Source organism: Cygnus atratus, chromosome 5, assembly GCF_013377495.2.
Source record: "Cygnus atratus isolate AKBS03 ecotype Queensland, Australia chromosome 5, CAtr_DNAZoo_HiC_assembly, whole genome shotgun sequence".
Classification (NCBI taxonomy): Eukaryota; Metazoa; Chordata; class Aves; order Anseriformes; family Anatidae; genus Cygnus; species Cygnus atratus.
Window position 1 is genome coordinate 4648560 of NC_066366.1, and position 19775 is coordinate 4668334.

At 40.8% G+C, this 19775-nt stretch overlaps 1 protein-coding gene across 10 annotated transcripts in view; it reads right to left on the minus strand.

The window, feature by feature from the left end:
* Positions 1 to 19775, minus strand: part of PLEKHA7 (pleckstrin homology domain containing A7) — a 151515-nt gene that overhangs the window by 86720 nt on the left and 45020 nt on the right. For 4 of the 10 annotated variants that reach the window (XM_035550077.2, XM_035550079.2, XM_035550076.2 and 1 more), the window contains exon 1: positions 9162 to 9429. The exons of the other annotated variants lie outside the window; for them this stretch is intronic. In XM_035550077.2, the coding sequence (XP_035405970.1) occupies positions 9162 to 9304 (143 nt within the window). In that variant the 5' untranslated portion in view covers positions 9305 to 9429. Of the gene's footprint in view, positions 1 to 9161; positions 9430 to 19775 lie in introns of those variants that run through there. 10 annotated transcript variants of the gene reach the window in all.

Below are 19775 nucleotides of genomic sequence, written 5' to 3' on the forward strand. Positions count from 1 at the left end.
TCTCAGCAGGTATTAATAGATCAGGACTGCTTTTCGTCAATTTGAACAATTCCGAATTGTGAACCAAGATTTTAGGATTACAAGTTGACACAGGCCACATACTGAATATTCTGCATTTTACAAGATTTATTATCCACCTATGGTAACACAATGAAGGGAGAAAATAAATCTGCTTGTAAGCTTTCCACGTGATTTTCTTTGTGGTCGGAATCTGAACAACAACTTGACTGCATCTTTCCTCATCCAAAAGCAACACCAAAATCATTACCGCTCTTCAGACATCACACAGCAGCTCACACCAGCCAGAGATAAAGCAGAGGGGTACCTAGCCGACACATCTGAACATCATTCTCATTAAAATCCAGTTGACCTGCAAAATAATATACATTCATTTCTCTAATCCATGTACACCCACAGACTCTTTTCAATAGTGTGAGCAACTTGCGATGGAGAAACCCTTGAGAAAAAATGTTTCTAGATCTCTGACATCACCTGGAACCCATCTTTCCTTGCATCATGCCAACAGAAATCAGAGGCAGAATTAAAAGACTTCGCAATTACAGGCAATGCTCTAACATTGTCTTCTATTTTCCTTCAGGCATCTTTTCAAGCAATGGAACAGACAGGCTGTAAGAAAATAAAGGGAAACATTCTAGCTTTTACCTGTAAGGGGAGAGGAGGAGGGAAAGGAAATCAGTAAAAAAACAAATCTGGCTGAGAAAGACAAAAGATAATTAACTTTTCAGAACAGTAATAAGTGAATAATCACTCTTACACACCGAGAGTTACAAGTACCATAAACTATGGCATATTTCAAGTCTATAAGTCTTACCTACCCAACAGCAGACAAATGTAAAAATCATTTTTACTACAGCCCCATTTGAATAGACTTAAACAGAGGGAGTAACCTGGCAAGAAACCAGAGTAGGGACAGAGCTAATGACATGTCTTTAAAGCAAGGAAGACAAGCTTGAACTTGATGCAGTATAACAGGGGAGCCAAGAAACGGATTTTCTGAAATGGGTGATGCAGTTAAAGCAGTAGGTAAAATGTGGATTACTTACATGGGAATAAGGAGAAGAGGGTAGGGAGGAAGTTCTGTAGAGCACTGAGAAGCTACAATCACCCAGCAGTGATCAGGCGTCTATCAGGAGGCTCTGTAAATCCTTCGGAAATAGGGACACAACTTCAGCAAAGGAAGGGGCAGCAATGTGTGGGTATGGTTGGAATTTGGGGCGTAAAAGAGAACAGGAGGGATGATTTACCCCATAAGACAGTGATAGACACAGGGAATACACAACTAACATCACGAATGTCACAGCAAGCAAAACATAATAGTAAAGAACCCAAGAGTTTCCAAGGAAAGAGGACTAATGCAGAGAGCTGTCTGTAAATGACACGGGTCTTAATTTCTGCAAGAAGTCTGTTTTTTCACTTGGGGCAAGTCATATCTCAGACAGATGTACTGGGGAAGCAGGAACAACCTTGGGCACGATTATGTACTGCCTGGCACCTCCCCACATGAGGTTACACTCTCAGCCATCACAATCCTCCCCACTACCATGGCACGTCTTCAGCAGATTATTATTCCTTACCTAAAGTTATGAATATATGAAACCACTGAGAGCTGAAAAACCTGATGTAAATTTTAAAAACGTTAGCGGCATCGGTATTATCTGCATTGCAGCCCTCTGTTCAGTGTACAGAGGCATTTGCACATTTGCATGTCAACAGGACTGACCGTCTGTTTCAAGTGTCTTTAATTTAAGATGGCTCTCCTCAGCGCACGAGAAAGCGGTAGGCTATTTTTGAAAAAAATCTAAAAACGGAATGCGTAAGTATCCATTTATTGAGTGCTCAAATTTACACTTATTTTCTGCAGGAAAATGTCCTCCAAATGAATTGCAGGACTCACAAAACTGGATTAACAATGTCATATATTATATACCTGTCAAAATAACAGCATAGAAAGTGAGACTAAATATAATCTACACCTTATTTGAATAGATACTATCTGTATTTAACAATTTGTTATAATTCAAATATTAGCTGACACTTATTAAAATTTAAACACAAATCACTACATTGGTTAAAATGTTCCTATGGTTAATTATTTTAAAAATAACACATTTAAGCTACTGCAATGTCCTCGTTTCTGATTTAATAAGAAGCTTTGAATTTGCACAAAGAAGAAACTTGCAAATTTATGCCTTAGAAATTTTCTACCAGTGCTTCAACTCCAAACCAAATTGCAACCAAATCCTACACTTCACATTTCACTAACGACCAACTGGAGTGCTGCACGAACCAGGACTTTTCAAGGACCATCTTTTAAATTGTATGCTTATTACAAGTCAATGTCTCCTTTATTTATACTGGAAAGAAGGGTCATTTCTCTCCGGATTCATTTTCTAAAACACGCTCAATGTTAGTTTCAATATTTATGTTCAAAAACAATGTATTAAGAGCATAAACTCTCAGCTTTGTAGGATGGCTCTTTGATGTTCATTTTGTTGCACAAGGACCTCTGAACACATCAAGTAGATCTCAGAAAAGCTCATGGCACATCCCTGTAAGGTTTTCTAAGGGATCCAAGAGGTATCCAGGCAGTTTCACCTCTAAGAGAAGTAATCACAGTGTAACTCCTGGGAAGCGTGCTATTGAAGTGAGAACTGTAATTCCTTAGCTCAGTTCTGTAAGTAGATTAGTCAACTGCTGAGATAGAAATGTTAATGGAAAGAAGAGAAGAACTGGACAGAATTCAGAACAACCGGTATCGTTCAGAAGAACAAGGTGGTATATGTTTGCACCAACAGAGAAATTTTCAAATTTTTTTCAAGAAAGAAACTGCCTTTTCACGCTGAAACCCCCAGAATAATGAAAATACAAAATATTACATCAGAATCTCAAGACATTTTCTTGACACTAGATTTTTTTTTTTATACTGAAGGATATACTAGAAAATAGCTGTTAGAAGGAAAAGTAACACAGAACTTGTTGTAACTGGTTCTGCTGGCCAAATATCAATGTCATTAGAAGAATTACCATTACAGTTTTGAGCACAAGAGCCTGAAATACCAGATATCACAAAATAAATACAAAGAAATGTTCAAAGTTTCAGTAAGAATTAATTAGGAGAGTAAGAATTAAAATCAGAGCTATTACGTTGAATCATATGCAGTTTACACTGTTGCCTTCTCTTGAGGAGGATAACAGATAGCATTATTATAATGCTCCCATTTTTCTTCAGAGTTCCTCTTTTCTGACAGAATGATTTATAATGAATTGTTGCAATCTGCAACCGCATTAATCTGATTACACCCTTACCGCCAAGTGTAACCGGAGCCATGCTAGGAATGTGGAAAGAGACTTGAGGAGCCAGAAAGTAACGTGGGTTAAGCAAGTGACATGCATGCCTACAGAAGGCAGTATCCAGTACACTTCAACAGAGGTGAAACCAGCAGCCTTCCACTGCAAACAGTCTTGCAAGTGCCCAGTTCAACACTGGTACAGCATCGAGACCCTTGCAGTTTCCAAATCTGTCCTGTAGATCACAAGGGAGCCACATTTGGGATAATTGACCTACCGGCCACTTGCAAGAAGCTGGGGGTTTTCATTTCCCATTGAGATCTGACAGCAGAGTGGAGATTAAAAGAAGTGAATAAAATACACTAGGGGGAAAAAATGGGGAGCAGGAGATGAAGAAGAGAGAAAAGACTTCCCATAACAAAGACATTTCATAAGAAAAACATTCTTACCTAGCAGTATTTTTCAAAGGAAGCACTTGAAAGTCGTACAGGAACTGCAGCCCATACCTTAATCAACATCTCCTACTCCCGGTTTTGTGCTTGTATGTCCTGGACATACAAGTTAGAGGTGGTGATCTTGCAACCTGCCACGTCTTTAACAGTTTTCCTACTATTTTGTCTTCTCAGAGAACAGCCTGTACTTAAGATTTATTCCCTGCAAGCAAAACTCTTTTTCAAGTTCAATCTTGCTTAATGAGTTACTTTTTATTACGTGAAGCTTTTTAATGCGTTGTTTGTTCTGTCAAGCCCAAGTAACTGCTGACATTCTAATCATGGGGCTCCTTGGAAATTTTTTTTGGTTTGGTTTGGTGTGATTTGTTTAAAAGCAAACTTGATATTTGCCTGCAAAGCAACTATATAATATTTAAACCATTTTAATATAGAAACAGCCTGCCTTCATTTTAAATATTGTAGAGCGTAAAATATATAAAACTTTCTTCTTCGTAGTTTGATTATTACCTCTCAAATATGAATTTAACCTATTCTTTTTTGACATAAATGAGATAGCTAGTGTGAGCAGCACCAGCTTGCTTCATCAGTTCTTTCCAAGTCCTGAAAAAGGATTATCTAACCAAAAAGCAGACACCCATCTCCCTCTCTCCAGTATGAAAGCTACTGTTACTGTAGGCATATATAAAATCAAATTCTATGGGGAAACAGCTTCTACAGCCAGCTGGAATGTAGCACACCATGTTCTTGCATTTATTTTGTCAATAACTTTGCCCTCCCCTTTCAACTCCTATTCCTCCTACAGGGAAAGGGAATGGCTCTGCACAAAGAACAAAAAATACAGGAAGTTTTGCTTAACTGATTTAATTATTCCAAGAAAATGCAACTGTAAATTCTGGTCATATGCATGCATACTTCCAAATATTCAGAACAGTTGCATTAAATAGTTACCCAGGAGCTTGGTTCATGCTACCAAGCAAGCAAATATTTTAATATAATTTTTGTCCTTCACTTTATTCTTGATTGCTCTTTGCCCGACCTCATTATTTCTTAGAGATTTTAGTTCCACTAAGCTTTTCAGATTATGCTATAAAGGAAGCTCAGTAATTGCTTTGTTTCTTTAAAAGCACTGGCTTTCTCCTAAGACTCAGCAACACAGAGGAATAAATCTTGATCACCTCCATCTAACATACAGCAGTAAGAAATATCTTCTGTTAAATTTAAAGACTTGATGCTAATTAAATACCAACATTTGAAACGGACAGTGGCTTCTTCCTCTAAGAAAAAGCAGCAGATTCATGCAGCAACATCTCTTTCCCTTTCCACAGTTGAGCGCTGTCAGGTTGTTGCTTAGTTTCAATTACAACAGCTTACCTAGGACATCGCTATGACTGGCTGGGACCTGCAACACTGCATTTTGAATCAATGCACAGATGCAATTGACTCATCTTCAAGTCACAAAATTTCAAATTTTCCTTCTCCCCACTGAACAGCTATCTTTTACTGATTTATTTATTCAGTATAACAGCACGTGTAACTCAAGGAAGTCTTGATAGGAACAGCACCCTGTTCCTGTGAATAGGGTTTCCAGCACGTTCCCTAGAAGACAAAATTCCAGCATTACAAAGGGCTGCAGAAGGCTCTGATATTGGTTAGGCCAAAGGACTATGCCAGACCTAACAAACCCTCAAAAATGTTTTGCTGCTTTGCATGTAGCTACTGAAAACAGTAAGCTCTCCATGTGATGCAGAACAAACATGTCTTGACCTCTATGCATTTGTGTCAGAAACAAGAAGATTCTGTCTGAAGAGGAACTTTGCTAAGAGCATCAGTCCTCCAGCCCAGCTCCAGCTACCTTCCAGCAACAGCAGCGTTTGCTCCACCGCTGAGACAGGGTTGCGTTTGCATTAGCTCACTTCTCCGCATGAGGACAGCTACGTAACTCCTCCTACTCAAAAAAACACCTTCTCTACTCAAAATTATTTTTGAATGCGCCTTTTTTGAGGCCAACACAAAAATCATGATCATTTTGCAGGGGATTCTCTTGGCAAACATGGCTAGGACACTAGATCTCTTCCTTTTCTCTTTGCCAAAGGAAAACCTCATAAGGCTACCACCAAGGATATCTTCTGGCAGCTTAGAGCAATGAGAAATAGCAAATGTTCTTACAGCAAATGCCTCTTGCCTTGCCCGGGTAACCGGGAGAAAGACACGAGCATAGTCTTTGCAAGTCCTTCCAGAGAGAACTTTGTTCTTAATCTCTACCGATTAAGCTTTATGTAAAATCGAAGAGCGATAACCATATTTTCAAAGACTATTTTTTGAATAGGCTCAGTGCTGTCCTATATGAAATATGACTCAAAACTAGCATTACAACAGCAAGCAGCTGCAAAAATGCAAGCTGCCTGTCCAGTGCCAACCCAGCTGCCACAAGCAGGCCATATGCTGCACCCCCTATGTTTTGCACTGTGCCCTGGGGAACGTTTAAAGTTTAACCACCAATACTAACATTACACTTGCTGCTACTTTTCTTAAGCTACAGGAATCGTAGATGGTAATATTTTCTTTGTAATATTTCTATATTAAACAGAAAATCTATAAAGAAAGATCAGTTACTTGCGGAATTTTTTCAGTCACACAGAATATTTTCCATACCTACTGTCCAGATCAGCTCTCTTATGTCATGCCATGAAAGAATCAAGAAGAAATTTGTTAAACTCAACATAAATGCTATTCTTTTTTTTTTTTTTTCCTAAACACGGAAATGTTCTTCAGAAATCCCGATTCTGCACTGCACAGGTATCAAAAGCAAGTTACGATATGGCTCAAGAACGCAGTCACCTGGACGAGTGCCTCAATTACGCAGTTCCATAACTGAGAGCTAGCCCACAGACTGAGCCACGTCGAGTGACCTTGGGGGCCGACTGCACCTTGGTCACCTCCAAGATGGAGTATGAACAATGCTACACTCAAACTTTACAAAAGCACACATGAACAAAATGCTGATTGCATGCTTCTCCAAAACAGGCAGGCATCAATACTTCAGACCACATCCACTTAAGTATCATACCAATACTGTTACTCCTTATGTGCAACAGAAAATGTAACTAATTCCAAACACCTCTAGAAAATGAAGCTTGTCTACACAAAAGACAAAACACAAAAGTTTCATAAAGACAGAGCCTCTCCAGACCTCTGCTGAAGACTTTGGAACCGCCAATTTCCTGCCATCCCAGATGCAAGCCACATCCGATTAACATGACTCCGCCAACGTACAAACTTCACATAACGTATACTAATCGACCCCGCTCCAGACTGATCATAAAGCATTGACGGTAAACAGTAGTCTAGCCGCTGATTAATTTTACTGGAAAAACTTCACTCACCAGAATATAACCATTAACAGAGAATAGAAATCCTAATTCAGCCCTCTCTCCGCAAAGCATATTGTGCCCCAGTCAGAAAGGGCCGTGTGTTACTGTGCTGAAGGAATATTCCGCACCTGAGCACAAGCTCTAAAATGACTGCAGAAACACTAATTTGACATAGCTGGAGCTGTCAAGTTAGCCATGGTTGTATGATATGTAAAGGAACTGTCTTTGCAGGTACCAGAACAAAAGTAAACTTGCAAGGTTGGAATAACCTAGCGATGAAAACAAATAAATCCATGCAATTCTACATACATAAAACAGGATTTAATCATCTATGTTGCATATCACAGAAATTATCTTATCTGAACATTATTAAACGCAAGCTTCATTGAAATGCAGAACAACTATTTAAAAACCACGTAAGAAAGAGGGAGGAGTGAATTAAAAACCAAAAATGCAGGTAAACAACAGGGAGCCAAAAGTTCAGTAGCTTCAATTTCTGTCTTTTCACGACGGAGAGGTGAGGAGTCGGAACTCACTTCCAAGCCCCTCCTTCTGTCCTGAAGGTAACTGTGGAAACCAAGGAGCTGGGTGGTAGGCTACGCTCATTTTGATCCTATGGAGCAGGAATGAAAATGCAAGTATTTGACTGAGCATCTAACGTATTTCTGGAAAAGAAGGCTTTTACAGCAGCTGCCGTTTACTGAATGCCTGTTTCTAGCTTATTCATGCCTATTAACATGAAAAGGAAAAGAAAAAGAAAAAAAAGGAAGAAAGGCTAGACTTCAGCATCCTCCATAGTTAGGCCAAAGAACAGCAGCTACAAGCAATCATTGTAGTTGACCTTAAATGGCTAACTCTGGTTTCAATAAAACCCTACTGGTACCTTTGACCGGACAACCTAGTAGTGCTACAAGGAGATAAATAAGCAAGTGAGTGCCGGACTTTATTTCAAGAAACGCACAGAAAGGTGGTTAAATTAACAATATGCAGAACTACTATTGTTTCTACTCACAAATGACTCTTTATCACTCCAGCCTTACAAAACTAACCCACACATATTCTACAGTTTACAAAGATTATTTGCCAGGTACAGTCTCTGCATATGAACATGTTAATAATTAACTTCTTCTCTTACCCTACTCTACAAATGCATTACAGAAAGATGAGTAATAGAACAAAACTCCTGTTCCGGCTCAGATTTTCCCCTCCCTCTGTTATTGTTGCAGCATGAGAGGCAGGACTTCAGATTTAGACACAATAAACAGAGACCACATTCCATTATTAAGGTGTGCCAGAAACCCGAGACCTCCCAGCCAAAGAAGTATTGTAACACATTCCCTCTAATTATTATGCAACATTACAGTCTTCCACGGCAGGCACGGCAATTTCACGGTTAGAATCCAACCCGTTCTCTCGAAGGCTGTTCTCTAGCACTCTTGGCAGGAAAGGTTTTTCATAAAACAGGACTGCTGAATCAAAAAGATAAAGCAGCAAGAACCCTGCATGGTTAAGCTTTATCGTAACACTGGCATTTAGCACCTTTCCACATGTGCATATATTTTGTGAATTGCTGTCTTAAAAGCATAATGACAGCTAAGTGCTCTGTTTATTCACTTTACACCATTCTGCATGAAAATACTTAAAATGATTCATGTTTTCTAGAAATCTGCGTAATTTCTGATTCTCAGCAACGTAGATACCCAGTTCCTAGCAAATGACTGAGAAATCAGAATACATAACTCACTTTCAAAATCTCCAAGGTTACAACTTAATTCTCCCAGTCAGAACAACTCACAAAACATTTAGTATGTTTAGAAATAAAAAATATTGGCTTTAAATAAATGCCATCCTAGTTAAAAAGTCCAGCACAAAGCACTTAAAAATGCATTTTTATTTTTCATCATCTTATTTGTCTGTTTTCTTTTCTTTTTTTTCAGATAGCAAACAAATGGAAGCACAAATCTCTTGATAATCTGCTACAGCTCCATATGCCAGAGCATTAAAAAATGAAATGTAAAACGTGACATACCTGCATGACACCTGGTAGAATGGATATCCTGGTGGAGGAAGAGAGTTTGAAAACCCAGACTGACTCGACATTGCCTTCAGGTATTGTATCCACTTAATTCGCTTCTGTATTCCACATGTTAATGCCTTACCAAAAAAACACATGTGCTCATATCCATCTGTACATTTGTCCAAAGCTAACTAAAAAGAAACCAAACGCACATTCGAAGGTTTGAGAATTCTGCCTGCATATCAAACTGCTTCCTCAGTCATGCAATTCCTCCGAGCCAACACCCTCATGACATCACGTACTACAAAACCACACACACGCAACTGCCTCAGCGCAGCGAGGGCAGCCGCTCTGCGTTGGCTGGGCGCAGGACCCCGCACCGCATTCCCCCGGCACACGCGGTGCCTCGCCGGCTGGAGCGAGGCAGCAACCTGGCGGCTCAGGCAGCAGCCCTGCACTGGCAGGCGGCCAGCAGGCAGCACAACTTAGTGCCACTGCTGCAAATCCCTCTATCAGCTAATGAGGATCAGGACTGCAGGTGAAGCACGACTGTAGCCCGGACAAGAATTTCCTTGAAAATGCAGGAGATCTGTGACCTTCAGCTCAGTGACAAGGATTTCCTTCACGATTTTCAGTTAAATGTACAATGCATCCTATTGTTTTCTAAGCAACATCAGCCTGCATTTCTGCACTTCACAGGAGTCAGGAAAATCACATTGAGCTTCCCCCTGCTAATAAAGGACAATACCATGAGCCCCTCGACCACAGGAAGGCAGGAGGGAAGGCAGGGAGCTGGGATGTTAAACCACATTACTTAAGCTACTGAATACAGAAATAAAATTCTGTGCATGCATTCCTCTAGTATTTTACCACAGTTCAAATCAAAAAAATATCAAAAGCAAGATTTCTTTTGATATACAGTACAACGCTAAGTGACATGAAAGTTTATTTTGTGCATGACTTCCTCAGGAAGGGAAAAGACAATTAACAAGCAGGAAGACGTGAGGAGCCACAGCAGCCTAGTGCACGGCTAATGTCAAATAGAATTAAATGATTACTTACCTGCACAACTCTTGGAGCAAAGAAGGCATACAGTGCCCTCACATGAAGACTTGCTTACTTTTGGCAAAACATTATATAGGACGGATTTAAAATGTGTTTTGTTATCTGTACTAAGCACACTGGAGAACATTAAAAAGGGGAATTTAATACATCCACAACCATGACACATTATTTACATTCTGTCTCTCAGTCTTGGAAAACAACCGAACCAGTTTCACTTGGTTTATTGCGAGTTTCCAATAAATATCTCAGTCGTTAGGAAAATGGTGCAAAAATTTGTCACTATTCTAGGTGACTTCTAAAGTCTGACACAGAGGAATGGGAACTTGTTCTCCTACCCTAAATGTACCTGAAGTTTTAAAGTAAGTCTGATCTCAGTGAAACATTCAGTTTCTTGTTGATGTAACTACACTATTTTCATAGGGTTTGAACAGCACTGTGATGTTTTCATTGCTAACCAGTACTTGTCAAGGTGTAAAAAAGGGCGCTTTACTTTTGCAACATGGTATCTGCATTTCACATAGCAATAAAACAGTAGGGGAAAGACAGCAACAACAATCAAAGACTGCAGAACAAGGACTTGGGCCTCAAGAAGTTGGGAATGCTGATTAATTAGCCCTGCACACTCACACACAGAGCTCAATGAAGTGACTGACCTGACACCAGCTACCACACAGGAACGACAAGCCATTCTGCACAATAAACGCAACACGCGCTTGCACACGGATGAATGTTCAGACACCACAGGTCACTGCGTAAGGCAGCAATTCCTCAAGTCCAATCAAAATGCCAGAATGACACAAACGGAGCAAGGTTTGCCTGGAGAAGTAACTTTTTATTAGCCTACCTGATACGTTTGGAAAAACAAACAGGCTGCTGGGCACATCATTTTGCAGAAGTTTTTATGCCTCTCCTGACTCTAAAGAAAAAGCTAGAAAAAGCAAGTTGAGCACAAACAACGGCATGATATCAGCTGAGCTTTTACAAATAGGCTTGAAAACCAGCTATTATAAATATAATCTCTCCCATGTACAGCACGGAGCAGCAATTCCAAAAACCACCACTCTCAAAAACCACACAAGTAAGAGCAAAAAATTGTACATGAATGCAAGAGGAAAACTTCCTTCTGAAAACTGGCCCAGCCACGCTTCCCGTACGGCCTGCTGCCACCAAGACACCTTGCTGCCACCAAGACACCCTGCTGCACTGCTGTGCGGGGGCACCGCCAGCTGCCCCGTCCTGAAGTGCTTCAGTTTCTCTCTTCTCCATTCATTCGGTGCCTGCTTAGCAGCAGTAATGCCAGCATTAAAACATTCATCCAATAATTCTCATCTCAGAATAGCTTTTGGTAGCCCCAAGCAGGATTTGGGGGGATCCATTTCCTTTGCCAGCTGACAAGCACGGTAACATCAAGCCAGGAGATCCCAGCCTCCTGAACAAGGATCTGCCTCTGACTTGCTACGCCATTTTGCAGAAGTCACTCAGCCACTTAATGCCTGGCTTATCCACATAATAAGGAAAATACTCGCTGACAGCAGAGGAATGATGGGAGGCTACATTTTTTTGTAATTAAGTATTGAAATCCCTTGATTAAAGTTTTATGAAGGGATAATACAGCTGTTGTATTTGAGGGAAAAGATGCGTGGGAATATTCGGAATAGAGGTTTCTTTTTGTCTCCTCCTCCTAGCTCTAACACAACAGAAGCATTATTGGGCTGAGATTTCTATTTAAATATAAAAGCCATTTAAATTTTAAAATGTGGTAGAACCTACTGAGTTTTTAAACAGGTGGACAGCATTAAGCAGCATTTAAACATGGGAATATTTGAGATCACAATAGGCAGGCAAAAACTGAATTGAAGGTGATCTTTACAAGAGCAGAATCCTTCATTTGTAAGCATCACACAGTGGCTGGTGATTCCCCAGCGATCGGTGATTGGGAAACAGGAAGGGAATGTGCGGCACAAGAGGGAGAAGGGAGGGGGGACGAGAAAAACTGGTAAAGACCACAGGGAAAACCTCCAGACAGTGATACCCAAATTGCCAAGTGCCCCTTTCACTTCTTGGCACGTGCAGCTGGATTACAGCTGGAACCCATCTCCACTTGCCAGCCACCAGCAGCACTAAGCAGACAAATGGGTTTCCTTCCAAACACAGGCCTCTTCAGCTGCATTTTGCTTCCAGGTTTCAGTGCCAGCAAACGAACTCTTTAAAAACCCAACACATTAGGATTGTTTGGTAGAACGTGCCATGTAGCACATATGACTTTGCTGGAACAAAATTAAACAAGGAAACTAAGTTTGAGGTGCCAGCTTTGTGTGCTCCCGAATTTACAATGACCTTACCAGTGAACAGGAACTGACCCGTTACAGCATTTAATTCTGCTAGGTGAAAATGTATGCAATGCAAAAACTGAGGTGTAACTGCACTTTAAAAAGCACGGACAGTCTGAAAGACAGGAGGAGAACAAATACTCAATTTAAAAAAAAAAAAGAACACATTAAAAAGGTCGTGACTGGTTTCTGGTACTTCAGACAAATGACATTCTTGGTAAGCTGACAAAATTATTGTAATCTGAAAAGGCAGATTGAAGGAGAAACTGAAACTAACCTCATTACCGGAATCTAAATTAACTTCATAAAATCTAGATCAGAAGCTTCATCAAATCTCGACACATTGCACACAGTTATGTGGCGATATATCAAAATGCATATAAAATGGTAGTATTTGTAAAAAAGCTGAATGAAGTGCCATGCAGAAATTATTGTAACGTCAATACCATAAATCAGTAATTTACCCCCAGACAAAATGTTTTATTCAATATTTTCCCCATCTGATAAGAAATATATTACAGACACTAAAATAGAAGAAAAAAATTAAAGGAAATGTAGGAAAAACCCTTACACAGAGTTTGAAAATACAAAAACCCTCACAAAGAAAATACTACAAAGATATCTGATATAATGAATGGTACTTAAAAGACATAATGGATTTTTTTCCCTTTCTGTACAAAGCACAGTAATAGGGAAACATTCAACAATACTGCAGAAGAATAGCAAATTCAAAACTGATAAAGGACACTATGGCCAAAAACCCCAAACTCATCCAGAAACAGACTAATTGGGTATTTACATAGAAAAGAAAACTAGCCAGAAGTGGTAACAGAAAAACCACTGGAAGGAAGGAAAGAGGACTTGAACACCACCAGAACTTGAGAGAAAACGTCTACCTCAAAGCACTACCTGATCCAGTTGCTGACAGATGGCTTTCTCTCTTTCCTGAGGCAGACCAGTGGGTTCAATGATAATGCAGCTCTGGACTCCTAACTTATTGTTGAAATAACTCAACTAAAGGTATTTTCAGCCCAGTTTCCTAAGAACACTGAAGGGATCCCTGCCGCACGAGGAAGTACAGAATAGGCAGGCTTCTTGCTGCTTTCAGGTAGGTCACCCCATGAAAAATAAAGAAAAGCGAGCAACCTCTGTAAGAAAACAGGCAGCATACAAAGTGTTCATATTCAGGCTTCAATTAAACCGGGTTCTTCGAAGCAAAAGACATATCCACCTTCCTCCACCTCTCCTACCTGCCTTCCAGTCTCTCAGGTGCCCTGTTTAGCTGCCCTCCCACCACCTCACACCTCCATTTACCTTTCAGTAGCTTTCCATTCCTCCAGCCCCCATGGACTATTTCCATCATGCCGTCTCCTGTTAGGGCAGCTTTCTGACCATACATGTGGTTCTGCCCCAGAAGCCTATTTACAAGCTTGTTCAGCTCGACAGTCCCTTTGTCCAGCCTGGAGACGGATGCCTGCTATCTGTCCTCAGCCTCCAGCAGCTTTGCATCACTCCCAGCAAAATTTTTATGTCAACATCCAGACATCAAAGAGCAAGCAACAGCTGACTGAACAACTACGTGGTTTTCACAAAGAAACGGGAGTTTTCCCCTTGATTTCTCCATATACTCCCTGTCCATATACTGCCATTCTCTGAAGTATGTCTAGCGATCATGACACAGAACTGACTCAAACAGGCAAAATTTGTAAGAAAAGCAAGAATCTCCTCTTAGTTTCTCAAGCTTGTCTGTTTCTTGTTGATATTTAGAAGGAAGCACTGAGTGGAAAGCCGCTTTCTCAAACTGGAACACAACCTTGGCATCTCTCATGACATAAAAATAAGTGAAATCTCCTTTAGAAGGAGCCTTAGATTGGCAGCTGGCCCCATGTTAGCCATTGAAAGGCTAGAGAGATCAGATGAAAAAGTACTGAAGAAAATGAGAGATTTACTCTTTCCTTGGCACGAGATGAACACTCCACTGCCTGCGACCAAATACTAGCACAGAAACAACACACAAGTTTGAAGAGTCCCCAAACACCATGCAGTCCTCCGTCACCTATCCCCATAAGCCCATCTTCGCTCCCCTCAGCCAGCAGCAGAGGAGGAGCCCAGCCCAGCACCAGCCACAGCACACAGCTGAGCTGATGGAAGGAAGGGAGGCTGATAAGGGAAGCCTCTCAGTGGCAAAATGCTCACATTTTTTTTCCTTACATACACTTTAAAGAGGGAAAAATGTGTTCCCAAACTTAATTTTCTAGATGTGAGAGCCTGGAGCAGTTACGCAGGGCTCAGCTTTCAGCTGCCTCTGCACCACTCACATTGCTGAGAATCACAGAACCACAGAATCATTAAGGTTGGAAAAGACCCCCAAGATCATCTGGTCCAACCATCACCGTACTACTAATGTCACTAAAACCATGTCCCTAAGGACAAGGCAGGCTGCCAACGCACTCCTCTCTGCGACCACACCGCCTGGTGTAAGAGGTGGAATTCCATAAAGCAGGACTAAAGAGGACCTTGAAGCATAGTGTCCGAAATTCATTTCCATCAAGGCTTTGTCCTGTCAGCCATGAATTCCCAATCGCTCTCAATTGCTACCCCTGACAGCAAATACAGGAAGAAAGCACGCACTAGAGCTGAGAGGTATAAACTGCAATCTTGATCTAGATTTCAGATAACCAACACGTGTTTCTTTACTGCTAAGCAAGAGCTCAGGAGGAAGCTAAACAACTCTTCATTGTGGCCAAAGGTTCCCAATTGATTCACGAGCGACTAAGCACGGCTGGCACCCTGCCTGTCAGAGAGAGAGCCCTGACCTGCAGAACTACCGCAGCGAATCCCCGGCTGCGAACCCACAACCACCGGCAGGTTGCTGCATCGCCAGGTCCCGTGTCCTCAACCAGACCATCCTGCCCTGCAGCTGGCTCGATGAGTCCACAGCAGCTCGCAGAACGAGCGAGGAAAATGCCTCTTGCTGACAATAAAACATCTGGATGTCTCCTGGGGCGGAAGGGGAGTATCTGGGCTGGAAGTGAACCTAGTGCAATTCATGAAACCTCACAGACACAAATCCATTGACGGTGACAGAGACAGGAGAGGGTACGTACCCTCCTTATGACCCTGCCTTCCTCTCCAACAGTAGCTCCAGCTGAACCAACAGCCACAAGTAACCTGCAGCTGGAAACTAATTTCCAAGTTTAACCTGATTGTTACCAACAGACGGAGGTGCACAGACCTCATGCTGTACCTGTGCACATGAACAGCTCGTACTGCGTGTCTTGGAAGTCTGACCTCCTGGTGACTCATTAAGCTCTGGGAGGATGCTCTCATCTCCACTGCTAGCAGGAAGGGCTGTCCTCCATCACCGGGATCACCCCTTATCCTCCCCGTGACCTTTACTCTGGGTACAGAGCAAACATCGTCTGGCCACACAGCCTTGCTGGTTACCAGCCATCCATCACCTGCCAGAAGAGCAGAACAGACAGACTGCTGTTGCTGGAAAGCAAGAGGTTCAGGGCCAAGGCACACCTGCAGCAGCAGGCACCAGTGACACAGCATTTCATCAGTCGAGTCTGTTCGGCCTGGCTTTGGAACGAGGTGGCTGAAGGACTCGGCACCGCTTCCCCCAGCACTGCAGCGCACACAGAGCCCAAGGGCTGCCGCCTGCAATGCGCCGCGGGAGCTCAGGTTGGGTATAGCAGCCTGGCACAGAAAGGCTGCAGCACTCGCGCCTGAAAGCCAGGGCTATCTGCTCTGCAAGGCTGAGAATCTGTGCCAGCACTGTGGCTGGCCAGAAAAAGGGGAGAGAATTCCAAAACATATCAAGCAAAAATGAACAAAAAACCCTAAAGCAGCCCAAACCAAACCAGAACCCCACCCCGTTCCTTGCAGAACTTCACCAAATTGACCGATCTGTGCAAGACTTCCAAACAGCTCTGGGTGGCAAAGATTTTTAAGACATGTACCAGGTACTGACCATCTTCAAATATCATTTGGGAGTGAGCATTCCATTTTCTGGGTACTGCATTTAAAAACGAAGAGTATAAATCCGGTGTGCTGTAGATTCAGCAGGTATTCCACATTTCTGTTCAAAGAGAATTACAGAATCAAATTCCATTCTCTTGCTGCATGAAATAATTCCTGATTCTTACATCACAAATAACTCTTCTAAATAACAACAACATTAAAACAAACCCATTTCTGAAGGCATTATTATACACACATATACATAAATAAATAAATAAACAAACCAGCACCTAAAATGGGATTCTTACATAAATATAAGTTATACTGGATCGAGATGAAAACCTACCCCCAGGTGACATTAAAATATTGAACAGAAAACAAGGAAAATAATTGAATAAAAAAATGAGTCAGAAAGAAACTTTAAAGGAATAAATTTCTAATAAAAGCTAACAGGAAATGTAATATTTAACCGAGTATGGATGCATGCAAATTGCATTGAAGTGATTAAATAAATACAGTCACCAGGAACATATGTAGAAACCAGAATGCTGATATTACAGCAGCTTTTAAAATAACTTGTCATTTAGAAGACAGCACTTGGTTTCTCTCTCCCATGACCCAAATGAATTTTAATTTATTTGAGCTACCAGAATGTAGTAAGTTTGTCTCTCCAACAGCTACAACTCTTGTTAATACAAACTAAACAGACGCCTACTTAATGGCATCCAAACGTTGCTTTGCTACCCCTGCACGAAGCCGCAGAGTATCTACTGGACCTCTCCCAGGACTGCAAATAAGGCAGGCCGAGTCTTATCTTTGGGCTTCAGGGTAAATCAGACAAAGTCCTGTAAACCAGAGAACTGTCACACAGCATCCTTTTTATCTGCAAGGAATTTTATGGTAACAGCCCTGGTAAATTCATATCTATACGGATGACCTGTTCATAATTCTTACCAACAAATCAACTGTGGCTAATGCCTTGACAATCGTTCAAATGAAATACCAGCTTATTGAAAAGTCTTACAGAGACAAATGAAACACTGGTGTTTTGCTTCAAAGTCTGCAGTTTCTTTAATTCGGCATGGCTCAAAAGTGCAAGAGTAAAAAGAAACCGTAGGGTGTACAAAATCCTGAGGTCAGGGTGATAAATGAAAGCACTTCCAAAATAAGCTTTCCTAATTAAGGCGTCTAAGCCAGAGCTGGCTTGCATTCAGTTAATATCACTGTTACAAGTAATCTGAAATATTCTTGATAAACTATTTTTAGTATTGACTCCAGCATATTAAAATCGGTTCAAGGTCGTTATGGAATGAAAAAAATAAAGTTCAGACATGGGATGGATAGCAAATTCATCACTAAACCTGCAAAAAAAATTTTGAGAACTCCATATTTAAATCGGTTCAAGGTTAAATGTTTGTTTGTAACCATTGTCTTAATGCATTATAATCTGAGCAGTAAAAAAGAAAGAAACCAAACATATCGTTCGGTTCTTGCACTACGTCCACGGAGTTCTACTTATTTGTCCCTACAGGCACACCTGGACTGCTAAAGGCAGGGTGGGTGCCTTTTGGTTATAAGACAGAAATGCTGTATAAGAAGTTTTAATCAAGCTTTTGTCACCCCAGCTTCCTTGAAGAAATATTTCATTTGCTTAATTGGACAGATGGTGCTTTTTACTGTACTTTTATTTATTCAATACACTCAAGAATTTTAATTTGCTTAGCCTAACTTTTTCATTTGCTAGGTCAATTCATGTGCCTCTAAATGGCAATTGGGCACTACAGACTGAACAAGATAAATCTATTCCATTCTCTGAAATTCAAATATTCATACTAGTCTTTTTAAATATTCAGCTGTTTAAACTTCCCATTCTGTATTGGTGTAAGAACTTATTTTATTTATTTAACTTTGGCATACGTCACTTTGATCTCAAGAAAAAAAATAATGTTAAGGAATCCTTTTAATTCAGTTACACTATTTTGGTTTCCATTATCATACACTACCTTGAAACGGAAGAAATTAAGCTTAAGCATGAAATCACACAACGTACAACACACATTTTAATCACAGTCAGGCTGTTAAGGACCAAATGGGCTGCACAGAACTCTGCAAGAACTGGGATTTATGGAAAGCCAAACAATGAAATACCTCCAGGCACCCTGATTTCCAAACTTGGATGGCAGCGTGCAAAAGAAAGGCACATGCTTTCTGAGGACACAAAATGCAGTTCTATGCAAAATAAAGCACACAGCCAGGATGTCCCTTAAACCATACGCTGACATACATACACAAATAAAATAATTGATTATATTTTGATCATCTTCTCAAGCCTGTGAAATTATTCATGCTTACAATACCTCAGTAACCTCAAATGCTTCACCAAAAAAGCTTTATTTTCCTTCTTAAGAACTACAAGGATAAAAATGCAAAAGTAGACTCAAACCTGGATAATAACATCTCTGACTTACCACTGTAAGAAATAGCTAGATATTTTCTGAGATAGGGCATGATTTCATTCATAACTCAGCTTCTGATTGCTAGAGCAACCTAATTACTTCAGAAGGCATTACAAATACTTCCGATCTTCATCCCTCCTAATAAAATCTATTTAAATACTTTTGAAATAATGACAATATTTATTCACTTTGATAAGAATTAATCATCGATTTGAAGGCAAAGTCCGCAATAACGAAGAAATGATCCTACCCTTCGCGTCGGGGTCCTTCACAAACGTGGAATGTAAGCACAGGGAGAGACTGGGCGCTAACAGTATGTGCCAGGAGTGTCCAGCACTCATTGCCATAATTATTTCAGATAACAGCACTCAACTTTCAGGCAGGTATTCTAATCACAAAACAAACTTTGAAAAACGTGGCACTAAATCAACACCCTGCTTTTAAAGTTACAGCATGGAAAAGCCCAAAGAGTTAGCTAGAGATCTGTACAAACCCCATACATTATCTGAGGCATTCAGTACACAAAACGCAGGAAAAAATAGAGGGTTTCAAACAAAGCATTACAATCTATTTGCAAGGGCTGAACACCAATACATACCTAAGATAATATTTTTGCATAGCAGTGTTTACAGACCATCAGCTTCAGTCAGCCATTAACCATTCTCATGATTAAGCCCAAAGCATTCAAAAGTATTCAAAAGTGAAGCACGGTCATTAAAAAGGACCATGCTTCCTCTCTCCCCATTTGCTGAAAAATTCATTAACGCCACCACTGCCCTCCTTCTGCCTAGGGAAGAAAGAAAGGGGAG